Source organism: Struthio camelus, chromosome 20, assembly GCF_040807025.1.
Source record: "Struthio camelus isolate bStrCam1 chromosome 20, bStrCam1.hap1, whole genome shotgun sequence".
Classification (NCBI taxonomy): domain Eukaryota; kingdom Metazoa; phylum Chordata; class Aves; order Struthioniformes; family Struthionidae; genus Struthio; species Struthio camelus.
In genome coordinates this window covers 12,799,978-12,824,460 of record NC_090961.1, presented here as the reverse complement: position 1 = coordinate 12,824,460, position 24,483 = coordinate 12,799,978, and the positions used below count along the sequence as shown (strand labels likewise).

Genomic DNA, 24,483 nt, shown 5'->3' with positions numbered 1-24,483 from the left:
TCATCGGTCTTATGACATGACATGGGTCTTTGGTGTCAGGCCTTAAAAGTCTTTTGTGCACTTCTTATGGTGTACATGGGCCTGGCTGCCATCCCTATTCCCTGCTTTGACTCCATGGGACATGTGCAGCTGGAACTGGTTTTATTGGTGCTGGTGTTTGATTAAGGCGATCTGTGTTATTCGGGTTCCTGGAATGAGTGTGAAAAGGGGTGCCTTAGTCTTGGTTCTGGGGACCGGGGCTCTGCTTCTATGTCCCTGGCACCGAACCTCTCTTTTATCTACCCGTAATCAGGATGAGAGCCCCTTGGAGGGTGGGCTGGACGTGTCTGACACTGAGGGCATGTTGTTAATTACTAATGCTGCTTCAGTTTACCCCAGTAGAGTGTCTGCCTCATTGTTTTGGAAATCACTTGGAATCTCTTCCTGTGGATGGGCTGGCATAAAGAGATTTTCCCAGGTACCATCCGGATGGTCGGTTCTTTGTTCCCACACTCCTACTCTGCTGCCAGTGCCCTCCGCTGTTCCTGACATGGCTGCAGCAGCAGCAGGTTTTGCGCTAGTTCGGCTATTCAAGGCGGATGTATCTGGGGATTTCACCATGAGGCAATGAGCAGCATGTGAGTGGGAGCCGCAGCAGGGCTCCTGTGCAGGCATGCAGCTGGAAGTACATTATGTTAATATGGAGGAAGGTAGCAAACAATGTGAATGTTTCCAGAATTACTGCGTTGGCAGCTGGCAGCAGGCAGCTGGCTGCCTAGCAGCACCGTCAGAAGCCTGGAAAATCACCATTTTGGCAGGTGCTGGTATTCGAGTGATCTCAGACTGGCTCTGGTGCCCTGCTGCCAGGCCTGTCCCCATGCACTGGCCTTTCCCCTGGCATCCCAGAATGGCAATACCCCATTCTTCCTGGTCTCCCTTGTAGATCCTGGCCTTTCTGGCTACTATTTTCTCCATCCTTCCCCTCTCCCTCCACATTTTACTGTTTGCAAACCCTGCAGCAGTGTTGAGTGAGGCACTGATTCAGTGCCAGAAGGCAGAGACAGAAGGAGGTACACGGCACTGAAATAAACCACTTCATGATTCAGTCTAGACTTTACTGAGCTCTTGCAAAAACTTGATATTAATGTTACACCAAAGTATAAAGTAGAATGGGCCCAATTTCTCAGCTGGAGCAAAATGAACTTGATGGAGCCACTGCAGTGAGTGGGACAGTGCTCACAGACCTCAGATGCAGTCTGAAAATCCTGCCTGCAAAAGCTGCTGACCCTCAGGGGAAGCCCCATCTGGTTGGCTGAGGCAAGGGGAAGGCAGGCAGTTGTTGCTGCTGGGGCTTGGTACCACATTACAGGTGGGCTTTCCACCTTCACAGGAGACAGGATGCAGTGTGGCCCATGCAGATGCTGCAGCTGCTCGTCATCAACCTGGTTGGTGCCAGATGCTTCCAGGGTGGTGGTGTCCCTGCACTCACTCACGGCACCCACACAGGATGCTGATGCATGGGCTGCTGTCTGGTGGGGTGCCAGAGCACATATGCATGGGGGGAGGAAGGTGTGGGGAGGAATGGCTTCAGCCCTCCTCATCTGGTTCCCTTCTTCTGAGCCAGGATCTTGTTTGTCATGCCTCTGGGTTCCAGCAAATGCAGCCAGGTGAGCTGAGGCCACGCAGGCTGCCAGCAAGCTTGCACCACTGGTGAGTGTGGCAGGGAGAGCCCAGCATGCTCCAAGCACCTATTGTGGTGTACAGACACCAAAGACAGGTTAGGTGGCCTCTGTGTGGATACCATGGCACTCAGCAAGCACCATAGCAAGGTCCATAAAGCAAGCATCTCTCCTTGCATTGCTGGTCCTGACAAGTATGAAGCTTGGCTTAAGGTCATTGCAACCATCCAGAGCCATTCTCCATGGAGATGTTCCTGGCCAGGGGAACCATGGTGTGCGAACTACGTGCTGGGCATGGCCAGGCAGTGGGAATATCTTGTGGGCAGTACATGTGGGGAGCCAGGACCTTGTCTGGCAGCATGTTAGGAGCTCCAGAGTACCATATTTCAGCACAGGCCACGCAGGCCATGGGGGGAACCAATGAGGGCTGCAGGGCTGGGAGCACTCCTGCCTCAAACAGACCACATACAGGAGACGAATCATAGCCACGGGCTTGGTGCACAGGCTGATAGAAGGGAGAAACAGGAGTTTATCTGCTCGCAGTGAACAGAGCACGCATCTTCCAGTCCCTGCTGCAGACGCAGTGGATTGCTCGGCACAGCAGGAACATGTGCCTGGCCTGCCACAGCATTGTGGACTGCTGCAGCCACTCGGGGCCGTGAACACATCACATGGGGGCCCCCGAGGGTGGTGTGAAATGTGGAGCGCAGGTCTGATGGTCTGTACCTGTGCTGAGAAGCATGAAGCCTGCAAAGTGAAGCACGTGTTAGCAGTCTGGAGCTATCTCTTCTGTGCTAACCTGTGAGAGCAGGCACCACCTTTCAAAGTCCATTCCCCTTGCACGTAGCCAGTCAGTGGCAATACTGATTAACAGCAGCACAGGTTGGAAGCAATTGTCTCTGTAAAATGAAGTCCAAACTGTATCCTGGTTCTGTGATGCATTCTGGGGCGTGAATATGGCAGCAGGCCTAGGAAGGCAGGGAGATATACAATGAAGTCACTGTGTATGGATGAAGGACGCTTTCCTCCCGTCTCACCCAGAAGAACCCATCGGTGTCCCTTGGAAAGGCAGTCCTGGATGTGCCTTCCTACTATGCTGGGCTAGGACTGATGGTCCCCCAGGAAGAACATCACACCACAGTGCTGACTGAGGGGTCGGAGAGGTTGAGCTGGCCGGTGATGTCGGTGGGATGATATTGCTGCAACACACAAATACACAGACCAGGAGAAAAAATTGTTAGGCAGTTCTGGCACTGGCTCCTATGTCTACTTACATTCCATGTATCCCTACAGGATATCACTCAGGGGCGATGCAACGGCCCAAAACCTGCTGCTGGCTGAAGTCCCCTTCCCAGTGCAATCCAAGCTTGTGCAGAGGTCGTTGCAGACACTCTCCAAGCGCCTTACACCTGGACGGGGAGGAGGACGCGCAGGAGCGCGGCACAGCTTCTGCAGAGCGTGGCAGCCGTGTCGCCTGCTGAGCGAGCCTGTCTATGCTCTGGGAGAGCTACAAGACAAAGTGTGTGACTCATCAGCCCAGCCCCAAGATGAACTTGTGTTTGGAGGGTCAGACTGGGTTTCAGCATCTGACTGGTTTCAGATCTAGCTCTGCTTTGAGGCCAGGGTATTTCACCTCCTTGCTTGAATAACTCTGCTTTGACTTTCCCTTCATGCAGGTGAGGAGATGTGCAGTGTGTCTTATTTGCAATAAACTGGAGATTCACTTGGTAACGTGAAATTTCATCATAGGTTTGTGTTGAGATGAGGCCTGGCTTCTTGTTTCTGCTCTCCTTACAGAGGGGGCCTTGGTAAACACTCCTTTGGAGAGACTGCCTCAACCACAGCCCCACCAGCAAGCAAAGTAGGGAGAGCAGAAAACCCCTTCAACTGGCAAGAAAAAAAGTCCTCCCTTCCCAGCCAGGGATTTAAAGCTGGGTGGCTATTTTCTTCCTTCCTCCTTTCTTTCTTCCATATTTCCTTCCTTTTCCAGTTGTGCTCTCCTAAATAATAAGTGCTGAGCTAGTCCTGCTCTGAGAGCAGGGGGCATGGAGCATCATGCATTGCTTTCCAGGAGACCTAAAATGGTGCCAGGGCCTGAGAGGGCCTCTTGTGTACTGCTGCACAGACCCTCTCTGGTGACATTTGTTTGGCCTTGCACCGTGCTACCTAGGAGGGTTGCCATTTTGCTATATTCCTGGAGGGGCTGTTTGGTGACAGAACTTTACCCATGTCTTGCATTGTCTGGTGGCAACTATGGCCCCCATCGTGCTGCTGGTGCCTCTGGCACTGTGGCTACCCTGCGTGGCCATACACACCAGCCCCTGGCTCAGGGAAGTCTGGTGTCCCCCAGAGCACTGTGTGGGCTCCTCAGGGTTTCTTTGCTCTGCCCAGAGTGTTTTGTGCCTCACAAGGACCTGGTGCCTCAGTGGGGGGCTGCCAGAGTGGGAGCCAGAGCCAGCATGGTCCTGTCCCTCTGCTACACGTGCCAAGGGCATGCTGCTAATTGCTGGCACCGAGGGAATATCTCATGGAATCAGTGCATCCACCCATTCATCCAGGGAACAAATTAATGTTAAAACAGAGCCTCTAAGAAATTCCTTGTTGTTGCCTTTGTGGCTTTGCTTTTTGAAATGGTAGCACCTTCACCATTGCCTGTTTGCACAGAAAATGGCCGAGGTGAACCCCAAGTTGCTCTGTGGCCCTGGGCAGCTTTTTGTGGTGTTTTGTGGGTCCGCCAAAAATGACCCTCTCCCAAAATGCGTTCAGCTGCCCCCTCTTTGCGTAAGTCTTGGCTGCTGAGTGCCATAGCAAAATGGCCATGAGCTATGAGCTCGTTAGGTGAGGCAGCAGCCACCTCTCTAGGGCTTTGCTCCCACAGAGGAGAAGAGATGGTTTAGGAGAAGGACAGGTTGGGTAACTCACTGATGGAGAAGAATTCAGCCTTTGTTGAAGGAAGAACTTAAGGTACAAAAGATAATGGGGAAAAAAAAAGATCCTTTGTTAAAAATCCTGCACTACCGGCCTGATGCAACAGGTAGAAAACAGTGTGTGTATGTGAGTGTGTGTGCCTCAGTGAACATGTATGTGTGGCTGCTGCAGTGGGAAGCTGGAGATCTAGCAGGACAGACTGGGGCATTCTGGCCTCTTTGCACAGCTCCAAGGGGGACTCTAAAACAACCAAACATACTAGGGAATTTGGCCAGAAAAAATTAAAATACAAGAACATGACTTTGATTTGAAAGCATATCTCCTCCAATCACAGTTATCACAGGGTAACATTCTCATTTACTTTTTGTGTAGAATTCATGCATGCAATTTTTTTAATATTAAAAAAAGGAAAAAAAAACAAGAAAGTTGTCATATCAAAACTATGTTAAAGTAGAACTAATGATAAAAGCACATATCAGTAATTTAGGGTAAATTATGTTACAGGGATGGTGCAATTATCCCCAAACCAAACATTATAAAGCCAAGAAATTAATATTAACCATAGAAGAGACTCAAACATGTTAAGGTATGGAAGTGAAGTGAAGGCACCAAAAACTTTAAATGACACCAGGAAGAAAATATAGACAAGAACTTATAATATGTCTTTAAGAATGACTTCAACCTAATCTGGGCTTATATGGTAGTCCCTGGCTGGTGGAAAGTTTTCTGGACAAAAATTGTTTGCTTTTTTTCAATTAAAAATTAGGATTCCAGCTAAATGCAATCTTGTTGTAGAAAATGCCAACTTTCCTTTTTAAAAAAATAGTTGTCTTTGGCCTATTTTTGGTTGTTTTGGGCCAAAAACTAGATTTTTTTTTTCAGCCAAAAAGTGTTTGGTTTTAGGATGGCTGATTTTTCATTGAAAAGGTGACCCTTTCAATGAACCCCCTTGATTTTTTGACCAGATTTGGCAATATCCCAACAATTATAGAGTGATCATTGCCTCACAGCACTGGGCCCTTGCTTCGTGGTGATGTGGAACATATGTCACGCTGTGTTTGGGGACCCACAGGCTGGCAATTTGACTCTGCGGGGGCTGACAACATCTGCAGCGGGGGCTAAGGGATCTGTGCGTCTCGTTACATGTCTGTACAAAATGTGCCGGCTCAGAAGGTGTCTGTGTGGTTTATGCATCTCACATGGCTTCTGTGGGGTTGCAGTATCGTGGGTGGTTGCGATGGATGGCAGTACGTCAGCTCTGCGAGTGCTATTCGAGTTGCAGGAGCTGCCTATGGGGAACACATGCATCTCCTCCTGGGGCGGTGGGGATGATGTGCCGCGGAGAGGCTGTGCAGCTCGGGTGATGGTGGGCGCTAGGACGTTCAGAGTGGGGTGGTAGCTTCCCAGGGCTGTCTTGGCTCCATGGTGCCAGCCTGTCTCTCTGGCACTCTTGAGGGACCATTCTGCAGGGCTGCAGAGTAGAATCCATTTTTAAAACTCCAGACAACGAAAAGGAAAGAAGCAAGGCCACCAGGTTTGCATCTTTCTCTTGCTAGACAGAAGAGCCCATGGAGCTGGGGTCAGTCTGGCCTTCCAGCCCCATGGGCTCTCAAGCCTTGCCCATCTCAGACCTGGCTTGGGCCGATAGCTCTGCGAAGCATCATAAAACAGAGCACCTCACTGCTTTCTTGTCTTTAAAAGGACCCCAAGCAACGTGTCTCAGCATGCTACGTACTCATGGGGCCTTCCACAGCAGGAGGGCATTGAGGTCTCTGAGCCAGGGCTGCTGCATCGAAACTGAGGGCTCCAAGTGACAGGCTGTGACATTACTTGGGGACAGCACCCTCCTGCTGATCGCTCATCCCACAGAGCAACCAGCAGGCCAGCTCAAGATCACAACAAAGCTCACTCCACCACAAGGCTCTGGCCTGACCTTGACCCTACTAGCCTGTTCTTGGCCCAACTAGCCTAACCCCTTTGGGGAACACATGTCCTGGGTCCCTGGCCATGTTGCCCTATGGCCATGAGATGACTGCAACAGGCACCTAGGGAATGGGGCACCATAACCTACAGAAGCAGCTGCCAACAGAGCGAGGGCCATCCTCTGGATTGAGTGGGGCTATCTCCCTCCATGGCTCACCTGCAAACAGTGTGCCAAGAGCATTGCCATAGCGCAAGGCACAAGCAAGGCTGGTTGCGCTGGCTTCCCTGTGGCCCACCGCCCCACAGATGGTGAATGCTGGTCCCCACCAGATAAGGAAATTGGAGAGCACAGCTCTGCCTCTTGCCTGTGAAGCCTTTGGAGTAGAAGTCCTTTGGACCTAGGCAACTCGGCATAAAGGATGCACCTACCCTGAGGCAGAGAGCACTCTGGGGTGGCGTGGGGACATGGGCAGCCACACATCAGAGAGGGGTCTGGCTCAGGATGCTTCATATTGCTGCAGGGCTGCAATGAAGGAGGAACTGGGGGTGCCACATGCCAGCTGCCCCAGGCAGCAGTTCCTGGGGCAGACTGGGCATGTGTATACCAGTTAACAGGTCTGTGTGCAGTGTTCACACCCTTAGCTTCCAGCACTTTGGAAAGGGCAGTCCTATACCGAGGGCATGGGCTCCACCAGCCCCTTCTCCTCCAGTCCTGGCACTGACTCCTGTGCCTGCAGTGGGCAGTGGTCTCCCCCACTTTGCCATGATGCTCCTGCTCTGCCAGGCTAGGATCCATTGGTTTTCTAAACCTCAGAGTGAATCAAACAGCACCACAAAATGTGAGGTCTACTCTAGTCACACTGAGGGCCCCCCCCACCAGCTCTTTCGGTTGTTTTCTCCCCTTTTCTGCTTCATCTTGCCTGTACTTCTTCCTCCTCTCTCTTCTCACTTCTCAAGTTCTCCTCGCTGCACCACTCACCACATCCATCTTTCTCCTCTGTCCCAGTCAGGGCTCAGGCTATCAAGACACAACCTGCAACCTTCCTGCAGAGCTCCTCTGGGTTTTGGTCCCTGCGGCAGCAGTGGGGAGAGGTGGGACCCAAGGCATGGGGACATGCCCAGCACAAGGTGCAGCATGGGCACAGCACAAGTGATGACAAGGATACCCGTCTTCCCCACTGGCTATGGGGCATGGCTGGCAAGAGCATGGGACCACCCTCTCATGTCTGCTGGGCCCTGAGGGGACAGACAAGAGGAGCACTTTGTGTGAGCTTGTGGCATCCCAGCCCAGCTGAGGGCTCCGCTGGCCTTGGCCTCCAGGCCAGCGTCCCAGGCGTGCTCCCGGAAGCCTCTTGGGATCAAGCCTGCATTGGTCTAAAACGGAGTCACTTCCATTTCACTTACAGAGCCATGGCCCAGAGAGCTCCTGGAGCATCGCATGCTGCTCCCCAAGGTGCCCCCGTTCCTGCAGCCAGGGACAAGCTGCCCTGCCGCCAGGGGCCGCGTGTCTTCGCGCCGGTGCCACCTCCGTCCCCCCGGCCCCACCATGCATCACGCCTTTAATATCCTGGTGGGAAGCCTGCTCTGAGCAGCCCTGGGCAGAAACCCGCCGATCGCCCAGGGAGGCAATTTTGGCAGCCCGTTAACTGGGAGGTCTGGCAGGAAAACGCACCTCCCGCTTCCACACAAGACAACAGAGTAGCCACAGTGCAGAGTGTCATACAACAGACGGCAACATGCAGAGGGACACCGGCTTAGTCCGACAGACCAACAGCCCAACCTGACGCTGAAGTGTGTCTCAAGCTCTAGCAAGAACAGACACGTTCACACATTTGGAAACAGCTGGCTTTAGAGGTAAAATTTTGTAAATTTTCTCTGGTTACATGAGAGCAGTTTTACTCCAAGGTGGAAGTACACAGTTTGAGCCAGGTTGGGTCTTTAAAACCTCCTCTTTTAAGCATTTATGTCTCTCTTATAGAGCTGAAATACTGCTGACGATAACCAGAGACAGCTGTCACTTGTGTGCTGAGGACTACGTCCCGAATGCTAATAATCACAAACAAAAATTACATGTAGAGAATGTGACACGCATGGCTCTCAGTGAGGTGACACAGTGCCGAAATTAAATCAGAGTGATCATTTTAGGCATACAATGACAAACAGTTACAGGAACACTCAGAAACAGAAAAAAAAATGTCATTGGATTCAAAAGGTCAGCACCGGTAAGGTGAGCAAAGCACAGAGAAGAACATCAGAAATCATCCAGGCAAAAAAAAAAAACCAAACCAAACCAAACCAAAACAAAAACTCGGTTGCATCTCCCAACTCATCACAGGACTCCAAACCACCTCCTGCCTGCCCTCCAGGATCCCAGCATCCTTTCAGGTACACGGGATGACTGACTCACTGACTCACTGACTGACTGGTGACGAACATGAGCTATGCATGTACACTGGCAGCTTCGGGATGGGTGTGTGGCAGTCGATGGGATGGCAGAAGAGAGAAAGAGAGAGAAAGATAGAGGGCAGAATTGTTCTTCTTCCTCTTACCGTATCCTTGGAGGACCTACGTCTCTTGAAGCTGGAGGCCAGGGTGGAGGTGATGGACCTAAAAGTGGCTTTCTTTTTAGGGTCAGGTTCTGCTCTACCACTTTTTCTATCCTAAAATGAATATGTATAAGTGATTAGATCTCTAGTGTGTTGTTGGAAATTCTAAATCTATTTGAATACTGCCCCGTGTCATGTCCTTCGTTTAGGTGAGAAAGCTATTGGAGATGTTCTGTCACTCCCAGTCCTCCAAGGGCCTCTGTGACCCACAATTACAGCACGGCCACCACACGGCCACAGCTACAGGGCCAGCCTCGCATCTGGAGCACTGGAAACCCCTCTGGGGAATAGCCCTTTTCTCCTCGGTGTCTGTTTGAAGGCCTGCACAGCTGACCTTGCTTCCTCGGGAGCACCTGGGGATGCTCTGACTAGTGCCCTGCCCCTCACTTCCACCGCTAGGCTAGCTAGACCAAGAGGTGAGATGCTGCACCTACCACTAAAAAAAATTGCTCAGGGCCTTAGTTCTGAGGCTGAATCCTAGTGCCACAAGAGAGAGAGAGGACTGCATTGAAAGAGAAGTCATTGTATGAATATTCTGTAAAAAATGTATTCAAAAAATTTAAATGACGCATTTGTGCAAAGCCGAACTTTTTTTTTTCCCAAAGTAAAAGGGTTAAAAAAAATGAAACTGGAAGAAAAAGAAAAGAAAAAAAAAGGAAAAGAAAAGGAGGAAGCAAAGCATTAGCACTATGATGTCATCAGGGGGTCGGAATTAACTCAAAGAGAAACAGAACTGAAAAATGTAGCCATTGGTGTTAGCGAGTCGGACCTGGTTAGCGCAGGCTGGGAGCACCAGCCGCCATGGTGCAGGGGCAGCGAGCCGAGGGGACCGGCCGCACTCTGCGGCGGGCGCTGAGAACGATTCCTCCCCAATTGCTTTCGTGCCAATGAGTGTGACCTTTCCGACGGGGGACGGAGTGACCAGGTCTGGCTCTGCTACCGCACGGGGGTAACCAAAATGTATCCCGCTGGTGCGTAGAGCATGCTCGGGGATACATTTGCTCCTCCTTCTCAGTTCTCTCTTTTGCGGACATGCACAAACGGAAAGGAAAGCAAGATGAATGGAATGAAATGTCTTTTTCTTCCATGGCATCTCAGGAAATAGCCATGGCAAAACTGTGATCCCAAAAACCATTATTTTTGTTTGTTTGTTTTAACAAATAAATCTTTCCACTTGCCTACCTTCTAGCAATGTACCAGATACTAGTGCTCTGACGTTTCCTCCTGTGGAAAAGTCTTACATTGTCAAACGGCTCTTTACCATGAGGCTGATTATCCCCACAGGGCAGCATGCTTTGCTCACAGTCCCACAGACTCTGCCCAATGACCCAGTGCAGTATTTTCTAGAAGGTTGGCAAGTGAAAAATGGCAGTGTGACTAGTGTGCTCTGTCCCAGCAGCCTTAACCCCGTCCGTGCTGCTGCTTTTTAGAAGCAAAGGAAAAAAATTTAAAAAAATGGCTTTTTCCGATACTATATTAGCGAACTGAACCCAGCAATCTCTCAGGATATAGCAGCCTGGCCTTATGCTTCCCCTTGCTGCTCTCAGGAAGGTCACTTCCACCTGAGCAGCCCTTCTGTACTCCCCAGCCAGTGCTGCTCCCACAGGGCCATTTCATTTTGCTCATTCTGGTGACATCACTTTTTGGGGTTCCCAATTGCTGTTCTCTCTCTTTCGTTCACTCATTCCGTGAATGGCAGTCTCCTTTAGTCACCTAAAGGATCTGTTGCTCTCTGAATGCTGATTTGCTTCCCCAAGAAAGAAAAGCAACCCAAACAATTCAGAGAGAGTCTCCAGCTGCCCTAAACTGGGATGTGGGATGCAACCAGGGTTCATCCCAAGAGCAATGGGGTAAGGGAAAAGTGAGGCTGGTGGCTGGGCCTGGCTCAAATATGTTGCCATGGTTCAGTGTCACTGCCAGGTACCACCAACCCCCCGGGCTTCCCTTGCCTGCGTGACAAGGAGACATTTTAGTGATGGGAAAAGCTGGGGAGAGCAATGGTCCCAGGGAAGCACCCCTCAAAGTCTTGGTGCTGACAGGCACTGGCATTGCTGGCTCCCATGCTGGGAGACGTCCTTGTCTCCAAATGACAAGAGCACACACGGCCTCTTTTGGGAATCTGTCCTGGATATGAAGACAGCCTCTGCACCCCTGAGGAGCGGGGAGGGAGGGGGAGACTTTAGCTCATTTTAGAAACCTAAACAGCACAAGAGCCACAGGAGAAGGATGCTCAGTGGTAGCAGATTAACCCTCCCATCCTCTGCTGGCAAGTGCAGGCAGAGTAGTACCTCCATGCAGAGCGTCTGCAAAGGAGCAGCGCTGGCACTGCTTGCTCAGCTGGAAAAAGATATGACTCCAGCACACTGTCCCCAGCAGAGCAAGGTGCCAAGTCCCCCTCATGAGCACAGCTGAGGACAAATCTGTGCATTTGGGCCAGGTGTCTGTCCCAGACAGAGCTGAGCACAACTCACCTCCCAGGAGAGGTGGCATTGGCAAGAGCAGCTCCCAGGGACAAGGCAGGGCACCTACACCTCAATAGTGGCTCAGTAACGCCTGGACAAGGTTACTGGAGTGCGGGGTGGGGGACAGAGGGCCCCATGCTAATCCACAGCTCTGCATTCACTGATTTGGTGAAGGAATGGAAAACGCACCTGTTGGAGATTTGCTCTAAAAACGATTTGTCCTACCTGCAGGTTTTTCCTCCACACATTAACGGCCGCAAACGCCAGCTGCATCTGCTTCCTCCGCGCGTCCTTATGCCTTTTGTAAGCTATTTCTATGAATATTAAAAATATCCCGGCAACAATACCTCCAGCCACCAGCATAAACACACCTGAAATAAGCAGGAAAGTTACAGAGGGCAATGGAAACTGCACCATGACACTTCATTTCCTCTGTATCACACCAAGCAACAGGAGCATCTTCCAACCCAGGATCCCCTGGCCTCCCGCCATCCCTTCATAGTCCAGGAGTGGCCAGGGAGGGTAACCGAGCACAGCAGGGCAGGCGTTGCAGTTGCCTGGGTGACGGGCAGCAAGGTGACAGTACGCTGGGTATCTGCGAGCTCCCCTTGGTCATGCACAACCACTAGCACCAGCGATGCTCCAGCTATGCTCAGGGGCAGGCACAGAGCTCTGGAGTGCTAGGTACTGTAACCAGCACCAGGACAGACCCCCTCCCCCCGATTGTTAGGTTGTTTTTGCACCAGAAACCCAACTCTGCTGCTCCTGTTTAGCCCATCAGGCAGGACACCAGTGTGCCGAGCTGGCTGTTCTGTCCTCAGGCATCTGGGAACCCACAGGGGTGATGTTTTGGGAGCCATGGGAAGGGGAGGTGGTGGAGCACTGAATGTCCAGAGGAGATGGAGCAAACTGGAGCTCTCTTGGCACTTCTGCCCTGGCCCTGAGGTGCCAATGAGGACTGGGTCCCCCTGGACAAGTCTAATCCTACATCCCCATGTGGGCTGGGTAAAGGGTGGTCAGCACTAAATTACTGCAAAGGGAAAGCCCGTCTGGGGAAACCTACGGTTTTTACAAACAAGGACCAAGGGAAAAAAAAAACCCACTGAATAAATTATCGTCTTCCTGCCCTCTGCTCCCTGCCCCGGAAAAACGTGGGACAGGCTTCTCAAGGCTAGGTGGCTGCCCCTTGCCACCAGCTCCCTCCTGCAGCACGTTCCTTTCTCACTTCCTCAGCCACTTTCTCTTCCCCAGGAGGTGCTGCTCCCTTCTCTCTGCCTTGGTGGCAGCTCTGATTTCACCATGACAGTCACAATTTGGCCAGAGCAGGGGGAGAGAAGCAATATTCAAAGCAGGCCATACCCATGGAGGAGAAAGCCACCCCAGGGAAAGTCGGAGGAGGCTTGTTGGAGCTGTTTCAGACAAAGTGGGATTGGAGCCCAATATAACAGCCTTCCTGCACTAGGAAAGCACAAACCCAGAAGAAGCAGAACTTTGGCCTGAGGACAGCTTGGGAGAGGAGAATGTCTTGAGCGAAAGCAGGCTACCTAGCGAAGAGGAAGAAAGAGGTTTGCAGAACAAACCTGCCATATTTTCAAAGGTGAGTGTTGCTGGGGCATTGCTACGGGAATCACACTCCTGATACCTCACCCAAGTCTTGTCCAAGTCCTCCATGAAGCCGTTCTCATGGGACCTGAAAGCACAAGGAGACAGGACAGAGTAGTCACTGGAGACCGTGCGCAGGTGACTGGGGCACAGGGGCTAGCTTTCATGCCCTTTGTGCATTCATGCCCTCCATACTAGGACTCTGCATTTGTTTGCAACCTGCAAACATGTGAATGGATGGGTGTGTGCACACTTGTGTGTGCATGCCTGGCTGAGTGCATACATGTGCATACACATGTGTATATATGGCATCTATGTAGAGAGCGTGTGTGTGTGTGTGTGTGGCCTGCCTCCAGTGGGCATTTCCGCATGACCAGCTTGCGTTTTCACACTGTCCTGCACACAGCCAGTATGGCCATGAGCCATGTGCACAGTGCAGTGGGTGCAAGTAGGTGTCTGCAGCTGCCTGCTGCAACTGCCCCATGGTTTGAGAGCTGGAGAAATGGCCACTTACTACCAAAATGAGTCATTTGGAAGCTGAATTTCCAAGTGGAGGGATGCAGCTGATGGGGAACCAGTACGTTTGGGCAAGGTATTCTGGGGCTGGGAGACCAAGGAAATTAAAATTCACCTTACTGCCAGCTTCCATCTGTAGACCCTAGGCAGAGGGCTGAGTGTGGGGCAGGGGGAAAATTCCTGCAGGAACTGGGAAGCCTATCAGTCCCCTGCTGCACAAGTGAGGGCAGGGACTCCCCACGTCCCTGGTGTCCCCAACCACATTCCCTGTTAGCCACTGAAATGCCCATCCCTTTCTGAATCACCTGGGCTAGTTTGACATGGACGGGGTGTGAAACATGGGGGTCATTTGCTCCGACTGCATGTCTTCTCCTTGTTTTATGTACCCTTATGATAGGAAGAAGCATGAGGGAGAGATGCTTCAAGCTGCTTTCCTCAGGTCTTCAGTAGTGTGCATGGTCTATTATCTCCCTCCCTATTTAGCTCCTATCACTGGTGAATACCCCTAGTCCCTCTCTCTGGCTTCACAGGGGGTACTCCACAGCCCACCCACCCCCCCCTTCTAGCAGGTTTTGATGGTGTGACAGGACTCTGAGGTCCCTCTTACCCAGGGATAATTGGGGGAGCAAACCTTTTGCACTCCCTGGCGTGTCATGGAAAGAAATTGGCACAGCACAGATCACAGCTCACCTGACCAGTCATACCAGCTTATAAGGAAATGAACTGTACCCCGGCAGTTCCTGTTTCTGCCTGAACAGCTAGTGGGAATGGAGGTAGGCACAGGGCACGTGTCCCACACGTCCCACCACAGGTCCCCCTGAGCTTTCCTCCCTCATGTTCCTTGTACATCCCCATGACTTACAGTCTTTCTTGGCAGTCTGTAGCCCTGGGCCTCCCTATCCTCTCCCAGAAGGGAGCCAAGGGCTCCCAGGACCCCCCCAGGCTTCTCACTTTGCTGCCACCCAACCCCGTGGCATTACCAGCCAGTGGGGTCCCATGGCTGCCTAGGTTAACCTAGCTCCTGCCTGGGTTTCCTGCATTATGCCCACTGCCTCCTTTAGACATTTCAACTTTGCATCGTGGGCAGGACCCTCATGCTTCCTGGATGTTGGCTTTCTGCCTTTCCCCTCCACTTCCTAGCTGGCTTTTGCTCCGTGTCCACATTTTACTCCCTGTCATTTCCCTGTCTGCAATGAGTGTGTAATTTCCAAACTAACATAAGGAAATTCCTCTTCTCCATGTATCTGAATAACTTCTGGAACTCATTGCTGCAGGTCCATACTGATATGAGAGCCTTAGCTGGACCCAGGAGGAAGTCTCTGCCTATTAGGAATACCCAGAGTTGAAAGAGTAGCTCCTGAAAGATTAAGTCAAGGCAGCCCAATGCTATTGGCCAAGCTGAACCCACAAGGAGAATCAGGGAAATCACATCACCTATGCCTGTTGCTGCAGCTTCCACCTTGCTCACAAGGACCTAATACTGGATACTCCCAGGGTTTTTCTCCACCAGCCTTGCCTACACTCCTGTGGCCAAGCAGGGCTCCTGCTCCTTACCTCTGGCCCCAGTGCATCACTGCCCTGCTCTGGCCCTCTCACCAGCTCCCAGGCCCCTGCGAGCCAGAGCCAGAGCTGAGGCTTAGGTTACCCATCCCTGTCAGTCAGGCACATCCCCTTCAAACCACACAGAGTCCAGAGTCAGTGAGCCACAGTCCCTGCAGAAGATTTGGAGGGTGGGATGGCAGTGCCTGGCACAAGCCTACTTGCGTGCTAACACATGCAGTGCTTAGGGAGCAGGCCCCATGCTGAGAGCCATGTACGGACTTGAGGATGGCCAGGGAGACGTTCTGCTTCCATGGACTATCTTTGCGCATCCCAATCCCAAAGCCAGAGCGGAAGAAAAGCTCCCCCGTCGTCACCAGGTCACACTTCTGGGAGGCTTCAAACTCAAGCACTGCTGAGTCCCAGATGAAGGCATGGAGCTTGCTGGATGCCAAGAGAGGATAGATAGGTCAGGCTGGGCAACCCAGTTTGTCTGCAGCCTCTGTGAGAGCAGTGAGGATGCTCCCATCCCTAATTTAATCACTGGGCTTGGTTATTAGCATCCCTCTCCTCCCCCTGGGATCTGTGCTGCAGCTCCTGCCCAAAGAGTAGGCATAGTATTCCAGGAAGAGTAGAAGGGGTGAAAGGAGGTTTGAAGCCCTTCTTCCCCACACAGAGGCAACTGTAGAAGCCAGAAGTAGAGGTCGTTGCCAGGGCCGGGGCTCTGAGCATTTCCTTCCCCTTGCGGCCGTTGTGCTCTCTATCCAGAGATCTGGCACACACTAGCTCCAGCTCCTGCGCCACTGCCGAGGCTGCCTCAAATCCTCCTTCAGTACCATGCCTGAAAACCCAGCTGGCCCCAATATCTCTTTCCTCAGCTTTTGCTGTGGCTCTGAGATCAGGTGCCCCCTCCATGTCCCAACCCAGCACTGGGCATCTGCACAGCCCACCCACAGACACAAACACCCGCATCCCTATTCCTCCTGCACCAAATAGACATGTGTCTTCCAGTAATGCGTGGGCAGACCTCATTCAGCCATGCTTCAGCTGCAGCCTCCCCTGGCAGGCATCAGTCCTGCTTGCTCCCCGAGGCTGCAGACCCCCAGAGCTCTCCCACTCCCACGCCTGCAGGGCCAGGCAAGCTGCTGGTCCCACTCACTTGTCCCTCACGGCCTGGATGGCTTCAGCAGCACTCTCATAGTTGTGCTTCTCCATGTGCCGATACATGGTGCTCAGCTCCACCTGCCGTCGGAAGTAGATGTCCACCGAGCTCTGCTTCACCGTGGCATAGATGAACTTATCGGAGGGGTTGCGCAGCTGAAAGGTAAGGGCAGGGCCTGCCATCAGCTGTGGTACCTCATTGTGTAGAGACATGGCAGAGCAGCCAGGCAGACCCCAGCTATGGCTGTGGGCTGCCTCAGGGAGCAGCTGGGGGGCAGCTAAGCTACCATTTCTTCTGTCCTTCGTCAACCAAACTGATTCACCCCAAAGCTATGTTTCCTAACCGTCCATCCTTTCAGGGACCTATTTCTCACAGAAGGCCTTGATCTCCTCAGTGGAACTGAAGTTGCTGTGGTACAGTGGATGCCATGGAGCTGAGGACACTGTGGGACAGAGGATGTTCTAGGTTCATGGATATTGTGAGGCAGGGGGTGCCATGGGACAGTGCTGCCATGGGGCTGAGGATGCAGGAGGGCATTGGATGCCATGGGGCTGACAATGCAGTGGGCAGAGTATGCAGTAGGGTGCTGGATACTGTGAGGCTGGCAGTGCTGTGGGATGCTCTCCTGCAGGTCTGTGCTGCTGGGCTGTGTCTGTGTCCTTGAAAGAGTGGGAAATGGGTCTGAGGCATGCTGGTATCTGCTGAGAGTATTGACTGCACCGCAGGGACCGTTTCATTAGTTATAACTCATCCATAATGAATCGTTTCCTCGCTGGTTATTGCAGGCTCTCCAGGAACTGACAGGGAGCTTGGCTGGATATGTGCTATTTCTGGACAAGATTTTTCTCTGCCGATTCCTCCCTCCCTCTATCTGTCTGTCTGTTCTCACTCAGCGCAGGGGCTCAGACCAGCCAGCGACAGACCCAGGCACAACTAAGCGGAGCTTGATCCCTGGCACAGGCACACAGCTTCAGTGCTCCCCCCACACTCTTCTCCCCCTCTGCGGTCCCATGGTGCTGCCTGGGCTCTGCCACTCTGCCAGCCTGCATGCCTCCCGTAGCCTGACTGCCCTCCTCAGTTGTGGCTCCTGCTTCTGCTCCTCCCTGAGGTAGAAGCAGTGGCTGCACATGGGATGGAAGCCCCCAGCCCTGCGGAAATGGGTCAGGGCTGGGAGCTTTACCCTGGATCCCTGTGGGCACTTTGAAGACATGTTAGGTAGGATCTGGACTGTGTGTGATGCTTCTGGAGAGGAAACCCAAGAGAAAACATCAGGGTTGCTTTTGGGATTACTGGGGCTAGCCCATGTTAAAGCAGGGCTCGGGGCTAGCCCATATTAAAGCAGGGCTCTGAGTACTACAGGAATCCGGACATGCTCACTGGATGCATCTCCCACTTCTCTGCCCAATGACAAACAGGGAAGAGGAGAGGAAGCATGTGGTCATTACCCTGGGGTCGTTAATGCCCGTAATTCTCTCCTCAGGCCGGTCTAACACCAGGAAGGCAGCCAGGTTGGCAGTGTATGAAGCCACAATGATCATAGCGAAGCCAGCCCACACCATACCAAGAATACGGGCAGAGAAACTCCGGGGAGCACCTGACAGGGAAAGAGGACAGCTCAGACCAGCATGACAAGGACTTTGACTTGGTCACCAAAGCCACATCCACCCCATCCAAGTCTGACGGCGGCTGCAGACATGCCTCCATCTGCTCTGCTGGCCTCCATGCAAGGAACTCCTGCATTGCCCAAACCCAGCAGCCATATTGTGGCTATGCTCCATACGTCCCAACTGCTGTGCCGTGCCCAGGCCACGTGCATCAGCCGACATCCCAACATCACCCAACTCCTTTTGCAGTCAGCCAGGAAAAACCCAGCTCCTTCCAGGACATGATGCCTCTCACCAGCTATGCATGTGCCCATCTCACCAGATGCAGATATGTAACCCACAGGCAAGAGAAGCAGCCCAAGAAGAACCTGTTTCCCATCCCCGATGGCAAACATGGTGGTGGGATGGTATCAAGTCTGCTGCTTCCCACCATCACTGAATCCCTGCCAGCCCACTCCAGAGAAGGGAAGGCTTTTATCAATTCACTGAACCATCCTCCCAGGGCTTGCTGGCACTCTGCCACAGGGACAGAGCTCACCCCACCCTGCTCTGGGAGAGACCTGGCCCTAAGGTTTGGCCCACCTTCCAGGGTTGCTGTAAGCCCCTTGGGCAATCTGGAGTATTTACACCTCTAGGCTCCCCTCGCAAGGCTGACTTGATCACCTCTGGCGTGCTCCCTTTCTGCCCGGTGTCCCACTGCAGTAGCATTAGCCCTGCCACAAAGAGGACCTGCTCAAGGAGGGCATAGACTCCCCTCCCTAGCTCAGTGCCCCTCCCAGCCCTGGATCCTGAGCAGCAGGTTAGGGCAGCCCCACTCTGTGCAGCTACTCACCTTCTCCAATCCCAGAGTTCAGAAGGACTCCCCAGGAGAACCACATGGCAGAGGAAAGAGTCAGGGCATCTTCCTCCTCCTCCTCGCTGTTCACTTTGAACCGGCCAAATGGGCTAGAAAACATGACCCAGAGTTCTGACATCCGTTATCCCGGTCCCCAGGAGTCTCCCCTCTGCCCTAAGCATCCTGAAGCAGCCCCACTGTACTCATCTCTACAGACTGTGATTGTGCCCCAGACAGCTCTTTGCCCCCTGCTGGGCTGGCTCTACAGCCCTCATGTACCACTGCCAGGCATTCCCCCTCTGCTGTTCTGCAATGCTGACTGCCTTAGGCTGGTACCAATCCTGTCATGATTGTCTCCAGGCCACAAATAGCATCTCATCCTGGCCAGCTCAAACCTCTCCCACTGAAACATGAAAGGCTCACTGCAAATTATCTGTGAAAGCCTCTGGACACAGGGATGGGGGCAGGATGAAGGCTCCCTGCCCCTTGGAAGAGCTGCCTCAGGGCCAAATAAGGGGACTAATCTCAGAGCCCAGGGGCCCCTGGACCTCTTGTGAGAGTGGTTAGGCTATCAGCATGGCATCTGGTCTGACAGACACGTTCTCCCATGTCCAAATGCCAAATGCTGTCTGATCTGTCAGTGTAGCAGCACCCAGAGAAGCCTAGAACCTCAGGACTGATGACCAGAGCTGATGATGTGGAGAAAGCAAAGTCAAGCTCCCATGAAAGCCCCACAAAGGGCTGCAGGGCTGTGCTTGAGCAGGGCACTGCAGGGGAACCTCCCTACCGCCTCCAGCCCTTCACTGACCCAAAGCACACTCACCTAAAGCGATCCAAGAGGTATAACATCACTGCCACCACATGCACAGAAAGCCCCACTAGCAGCCAAAGGGTGCTCTGGAATGGCTGCATGAATGAGTCCAGGGTACTGCGGGGGATTTCCTAGAACACAGGAGAGAGACAGTGCTGGTACGCATCAAACTCACACACCAACATTAAAACCAGACTGGTAAACACAGCTGCAAAGAGGACTTGATCTCTGAGGGACTGTGCAGACAGCAGACCTACTCCTACACTGCCTCATCATAAAGTCTGAGGTAAGAAGCCATATATGTGGCCCCACCTATATATACACTGTATGTATGGTGGCCATATAGAGCCCATCCTCATGCCCAGACTAGACAGTGGGAAGATAGGAGTGGGACAGAAAAACCTCTTGTTTTTCTGAGCAAGCAGGAGTTGGAGACCTGAGCTATGTCTCTTTTGAGAAGTATCCAAAGAGCATGCTTGTGTGGAGTTTGCCTCCATACCACAGACGGGAAGAGGTACCGTGTGGTACAACATGCCATGTACAAAGTGGAGAGAAGCCTTATGGGTACCTGGAGATGGCAGCCCTTCCCCACCCTACAGGGTTGGTCTGCCTCTCTTTGAGAACGAGGAGGAGATGGTGTTAGCACAAAGCCGACAAACATGTTGCGCTCTGCTTGTGTCACCGCTGGGGAAGAGCGTCACAGAAGAGAGAGTAACCTGGAGGCTGGCATGCTGCAGCAAAGGCTGGGCTTTGCTACAGTGCTGGAGTGGGCAGGAGGCAATAGATGGGAGATCTAGGCAAGGTGCAGGCGCTGCCACAGGAGGGCAAACACAGAACACGCAACTAGGAGCCAGGGAGCAAGCAAGGCCTCCCCAGTCCTACTGAACACCCTAGCCCAGCCCATACCTTCTTCACAAGGATAGTGAGGCCCTGGTACTTGAAGGGCTTGGAGAACTCAATGTACTGTGCCCGCTCATTGTTGATGGTGAGGGGAGCCACAATCATATCTGCTTGGCCGCTCAGCAGCTCCCCCATCATCCCATTCCACTCCTTCTTATTGCTGTTGTTAACCTGCCAGAAAGCCAGCAAAGGATGAGCCCGTCTCCCCTGACACCCATCCCCTTGTCAGCCAGGAACCCTCACGCACGTGGTGTGCGCAGGGGCTGGGGCTGAGGCTCACCCTCTGCCCCACACTCCCAGCTCCCCCTGCCCAGCGTCCAAGCTGCCCACACTCACCCGCTCTTGGGTACCAAATTTACCATCAGCCACCAGATGAACCTCGTAGGTGAAATTCATCACCCCTGCCAGCCGGATGAGTAGGTCGATGCAGAAGCCATAACAGCACAGTGCTACAGTGGGACGGCCTGCAGGAGGGGGAAAGCAGCACGTCAAGTGGAGACAGCTGTTTGCTAGAGACCCCAAGCTACACAGCTGTCCCCAGTGAAAGCAGCCACCTGCATGGTTCTGGTTGCAGAGGAGTTGTAATCATGTTATTCAGACAGTGTCATCTGCCTTCATCACCCTGCCCTATTGCCTCCATCGCCCGAGTGTGCAAGGGGAGCACCAGTGTGGGAGAAAGGCAAGCTAGAGACAAGGAAGATTCATTCATTTGTCATGACACAACGAGGTGAACTGACAGCTTTCTACCTGTTCACCACAAGAAGGATGGAGGGAGCTTGGTGCATGCAGGACTGGGCTGGAAGAAAGCTAAAATGGATTTGTGTGGCTAAATGCAGCCCAGGACACAACTCGGGGCTGCGAATACTCATGCACAGGACAGCATGACAGGCCAAGGGGCTCCACTTTAAGTGGATTTGGGCAAGCGTGGCATTGCTAAGCGACTCACACATCCTACCAAGTGCTCACTCCAAAGCCTGAAACCCACTTTACATAACAAAATGATTTGAAACTGGTACTGCTAGGGTTAATGTGCCTTCAGCTTCTTGTTTATTGCTTCTGCTTGAGAACAAGGCAAAAGGAATCAGAGTCTGTCAAGATGTGGAAACATGATGTGCAATCCCCTAAAACAGCCCTGGAGCCCACAAGGAAGAAACAGCAGGAAAATCATCGCATGGGGACCACAAACCCTGGCACACTTGAATCCCCCTGCCCAGCTGCTGCACAGCATCACTGCAAGGCTGAGCTGACAGGGGGCATTAGGGACTGCATGTGCTGTCACCCTTCCTGCTGCTCACCACTGAGCCTGGTAGTCTCAGTGTGACTGAACCCCCCCCACCACCCACCCCCCAGGGATCCTTCCTAGGACAGGGCTCTTGGCAAACCAGGTGCACTGGTGGAGCCACTGCCCTCATCTGCCAATCTAGTTACCTGGGATGGTCTCATTGGGCCCGGTACAAAAGACCTTTTTCACAGGGTCGCCGTTGATGGTGAATTCCTCCCTGCACGTCCCATCTGCTTGTGTGGGCTTCACGTACACAAAAGGCTCTTGATGGATCGTCACAATCTGGTGGAGAAGCACAAATGCCCGCTTGTCCCCATCCCTCTCCATAGCTATCTCCTCCCCGGGGAGCTAGGCTGGGGCATGCACTTGGTCTCAGTGAACCAAGGAGGAAACCAAGGAAAACTCTCCAGGAGCTCTCCTTGCAAGCATGGCCCTCATCAACTGCCATCTCAGCACATGAAACTGCTCAGTCCAGCAGCAAGCTCTGGTGCTGGCATGGGGAGACATTTGCTTGCCCTGCACCCAAGACGAAGAACAGCCATACTTACGTCTTCCCTCACGTGACGTTTTCACCTCTGGCCTCAAAGCCTTTCACAGCCCCTTCCCTTACAGGCCGACCAAAGAGTCCAGGATTACGAACCTGGCCTGTGCTCTAGCTACTGCATCACACTATTCCAAGCTAATGCAGATCTTTCAGCCATGCCCTGGCCCCTCTCAGTAAAGCAGCATCCCAGTGCCTCTGCACCACCTCTGCAGGGAAAAGGGCTCACAGCCAGCAGGAACATGTGATTGACCTCGACTGGACAGAAGGACATATGAGCCATCATACTGGTAAAACTAACTGTCCCAGTATCGTCTTTAAAGTGGCTGCTGATGAACACTTAGGAGAAGGGCATGAGAAACAGCGTAAGAGTGGAGGGACCTTCTCCCAGTGTAATCTCCAGCTTCTGGCCATCAGCTGTTCAGCAACTTCCTGAGCCCAACATTGCAGCCACCAGCCCACCTACCCTCCACTAATCTGTTTAATCCTGTTTCCTTCTGGCCTCCACTTTGACAGCAGCAACAAGCTCCAGAACTGAACTATGTGTTCACCAAAGGAGCACATCCTTTTATTCGCTGTAAACAAGTGCCAGAGCCCCTCTGGCTCCCAAGCCATGAGGAATGATGAACACCTTCTCCCTCCATCCCTTCTCTGTTCTCCTATCTCATATGCCCTTTCCAACTGTCTATTTTTCCAAACCAAAGGATGCCACCCTATTCTCATCCCTAATTTGGGAACAAATTAGACACACCCTAATTTGCCTCTAGATGGAAGCTGCTCCCTACCTTTGAACACTCTCCAGTACCTTCTTTTAAGTTGTTCTGCTATATCCTCTCTGAGATGGCATGTGCCCTGGGTTGCACACACTGCTGGTAGGTACAGAGGCACCAGCAGAAGTGGAAGGTAGATGAAGTAACAGCCCTGCATGCAGAGAGCTGAGAATTGCTGGCACCTCCTGCTGCCATTTGCCATTACCTTCAATTTAGTTGACATCTGATAGCCTTGAGGTTTCTCAGTCTCCCCCCCAGGCCAGATGATCTTCCGGTCATTGGTCAAGACCTATGAACATTCCCAGAGGAAGGAGAGAGATATCGGGCCACATATAAATATATCTGTATACGCATCCCTCCTACCCATCCTGTCCAGGCCTGTACATACATGGCTGCCATTGTAAATCCCGACTTGGACCAGTTTCCGGTTCTGCAGGTTCATGATGCTGTAATTGGCAAACTTCCTGTCCCCGTCTTCATTGAATTCCACCCGTCCAGTGACACCATCCGAATACTTGGAGGACATCAACACCCTACAGAGAAACACAGCAGGATCAACCTAGAATCCCTACTATGGCCATTGGGGATCTAAGAAGGGGCAAGAAAAGCAAATGCTTTCTCTCAGTTGCCTAGCATGTCTCATATGCCCCTCATAACCCTGTAGAAGTCCAGCCAAGGCTACCTATAACCTGTTCATAGTTCATTGGTCACCTGCTCCTGGTGGATGAGATCAGGCCTGGAGGCTCATGTTTTCCAGACCTTGCACTACCATATCTCTTATCACTGTGCCCTCTTTTCTGCCAGGTCAGTCCCATTCCCCTTAGGAATTATTTGGGCTATACATCTAGTCCACAGCATCCAGGGAGACCTTCCTTTGAGAAGTGCCTTGGTAGCTGTGTTCACGCAGCAGCTCCTGCTATCTCTGCTTAGCACCAGCCCATTGCAGCCTGGGTAAATGCCCCAGGCATGTACTTACACTATCAAGGGGAAAACAAGCCCCCTGCACCCTGGAAAGAAGATAGTGAACACACAGAATAATTGCACAAGCCATTTGCATTGCTCAGCAGAGAATAACATGGAATAGCTCATGCCAAAGATTGTGTCACTGGAGAGCAGCACAAGAAATCTTTCTAAAATAAAAGCCTCAAGCTCTGCACATCCCCTGCTCAACAGGACCTGGATCTACAGAAAGAGAATCCTGGACGACACCGTGATCATATCTGCAGAGACCAACCAACCCCTGGCACAGGATCCCACTGCTGAGACCAGCACCCTGGTGCTGTTTGCATCCTACAGAGAACAGCCCTCGGAGCCATACTACAGAGGGCATTGTCACTTTACCAA

At 52.5% G+C, this 24,483-nt stretch overlaps 1 protein-coding gene across 14 annotated transcripts in view; it reads right to left on the bottom strand.

Annotated features, from left to right (window-relative positions):
• Nucleotides 1-1,073: 1,073 nt before the first annotated feature.
• The window catches only part of GRIN1 (glutamate ionotropic receptor NMDA type subunit 1), a 41,438-nt gene continuing 18,028 nt past the window's right edge, over nt 1,074-24,483 (bottom strand). For 2 of the 14 annotated variants that reach the window (XM_068914772.1, XM_068914773.1), the window contains 15 exons: nt 23,528-23,672; nt 23,345-23,428; nt 21,975-22,110; nt 20,883-21,010; nt 20,553-20,717; nt 19,659-19,777; nt 18,833-18,945; nt 17,842-17,990; nt 16,394-16,551; nt 15,517-15,678; nt 13,158-13,267; nt 11,803-11,948; nt 9,885-10,136; nt 9,059-9,169; nt 3,934-6,057 (listed from right to left, as the gene is read on the bottom strand). In XM_068914772.1, coding sequence (XP_068770873.1) covers nt 5,854-6,057; nt 9,059-9,169; nt 9,885-10,136; nt 11,803-11,948; nt 13,158-13,267; nt 15,517-15,678; nt 16,394-16,551; nt 17,842-17,990; nt 18,833-18,945; nt 19,659-19,777; nt 20,553-20,717; nt 20,883-21,010; nt 21,975-22,110; nt 23,345-23,428; nt 23,528-23,672 — 2,182 coding nt within the window. In that variant the 3' untranslated portion in view covers nt 3,934-5,853. Of the gene's footprint in view, nt 2,858-3,933; nt 6,058-9,058; nt 9,170-9,884; nt 10,137-10,297; nt 10,340-11,802; nt 11,949-13,157; nt 13,268-15,516; nt 15,679-16,393; nt 16,552-17,841; nt 17,991-18,832; nt 18,946-19,658; nt 19,778-20,552; nt 20,718-20,882; nt 21,011-21,974; nt 22,111-23,344; nt 23,429-23,527; nt 23,673-24,483 lie in introns of those variants that run through there. The other 12 variants (XM_068914779.1, XM_068914780.1, XM_068914777.1 and 9 more) reach the window with 9 other exon arrangements.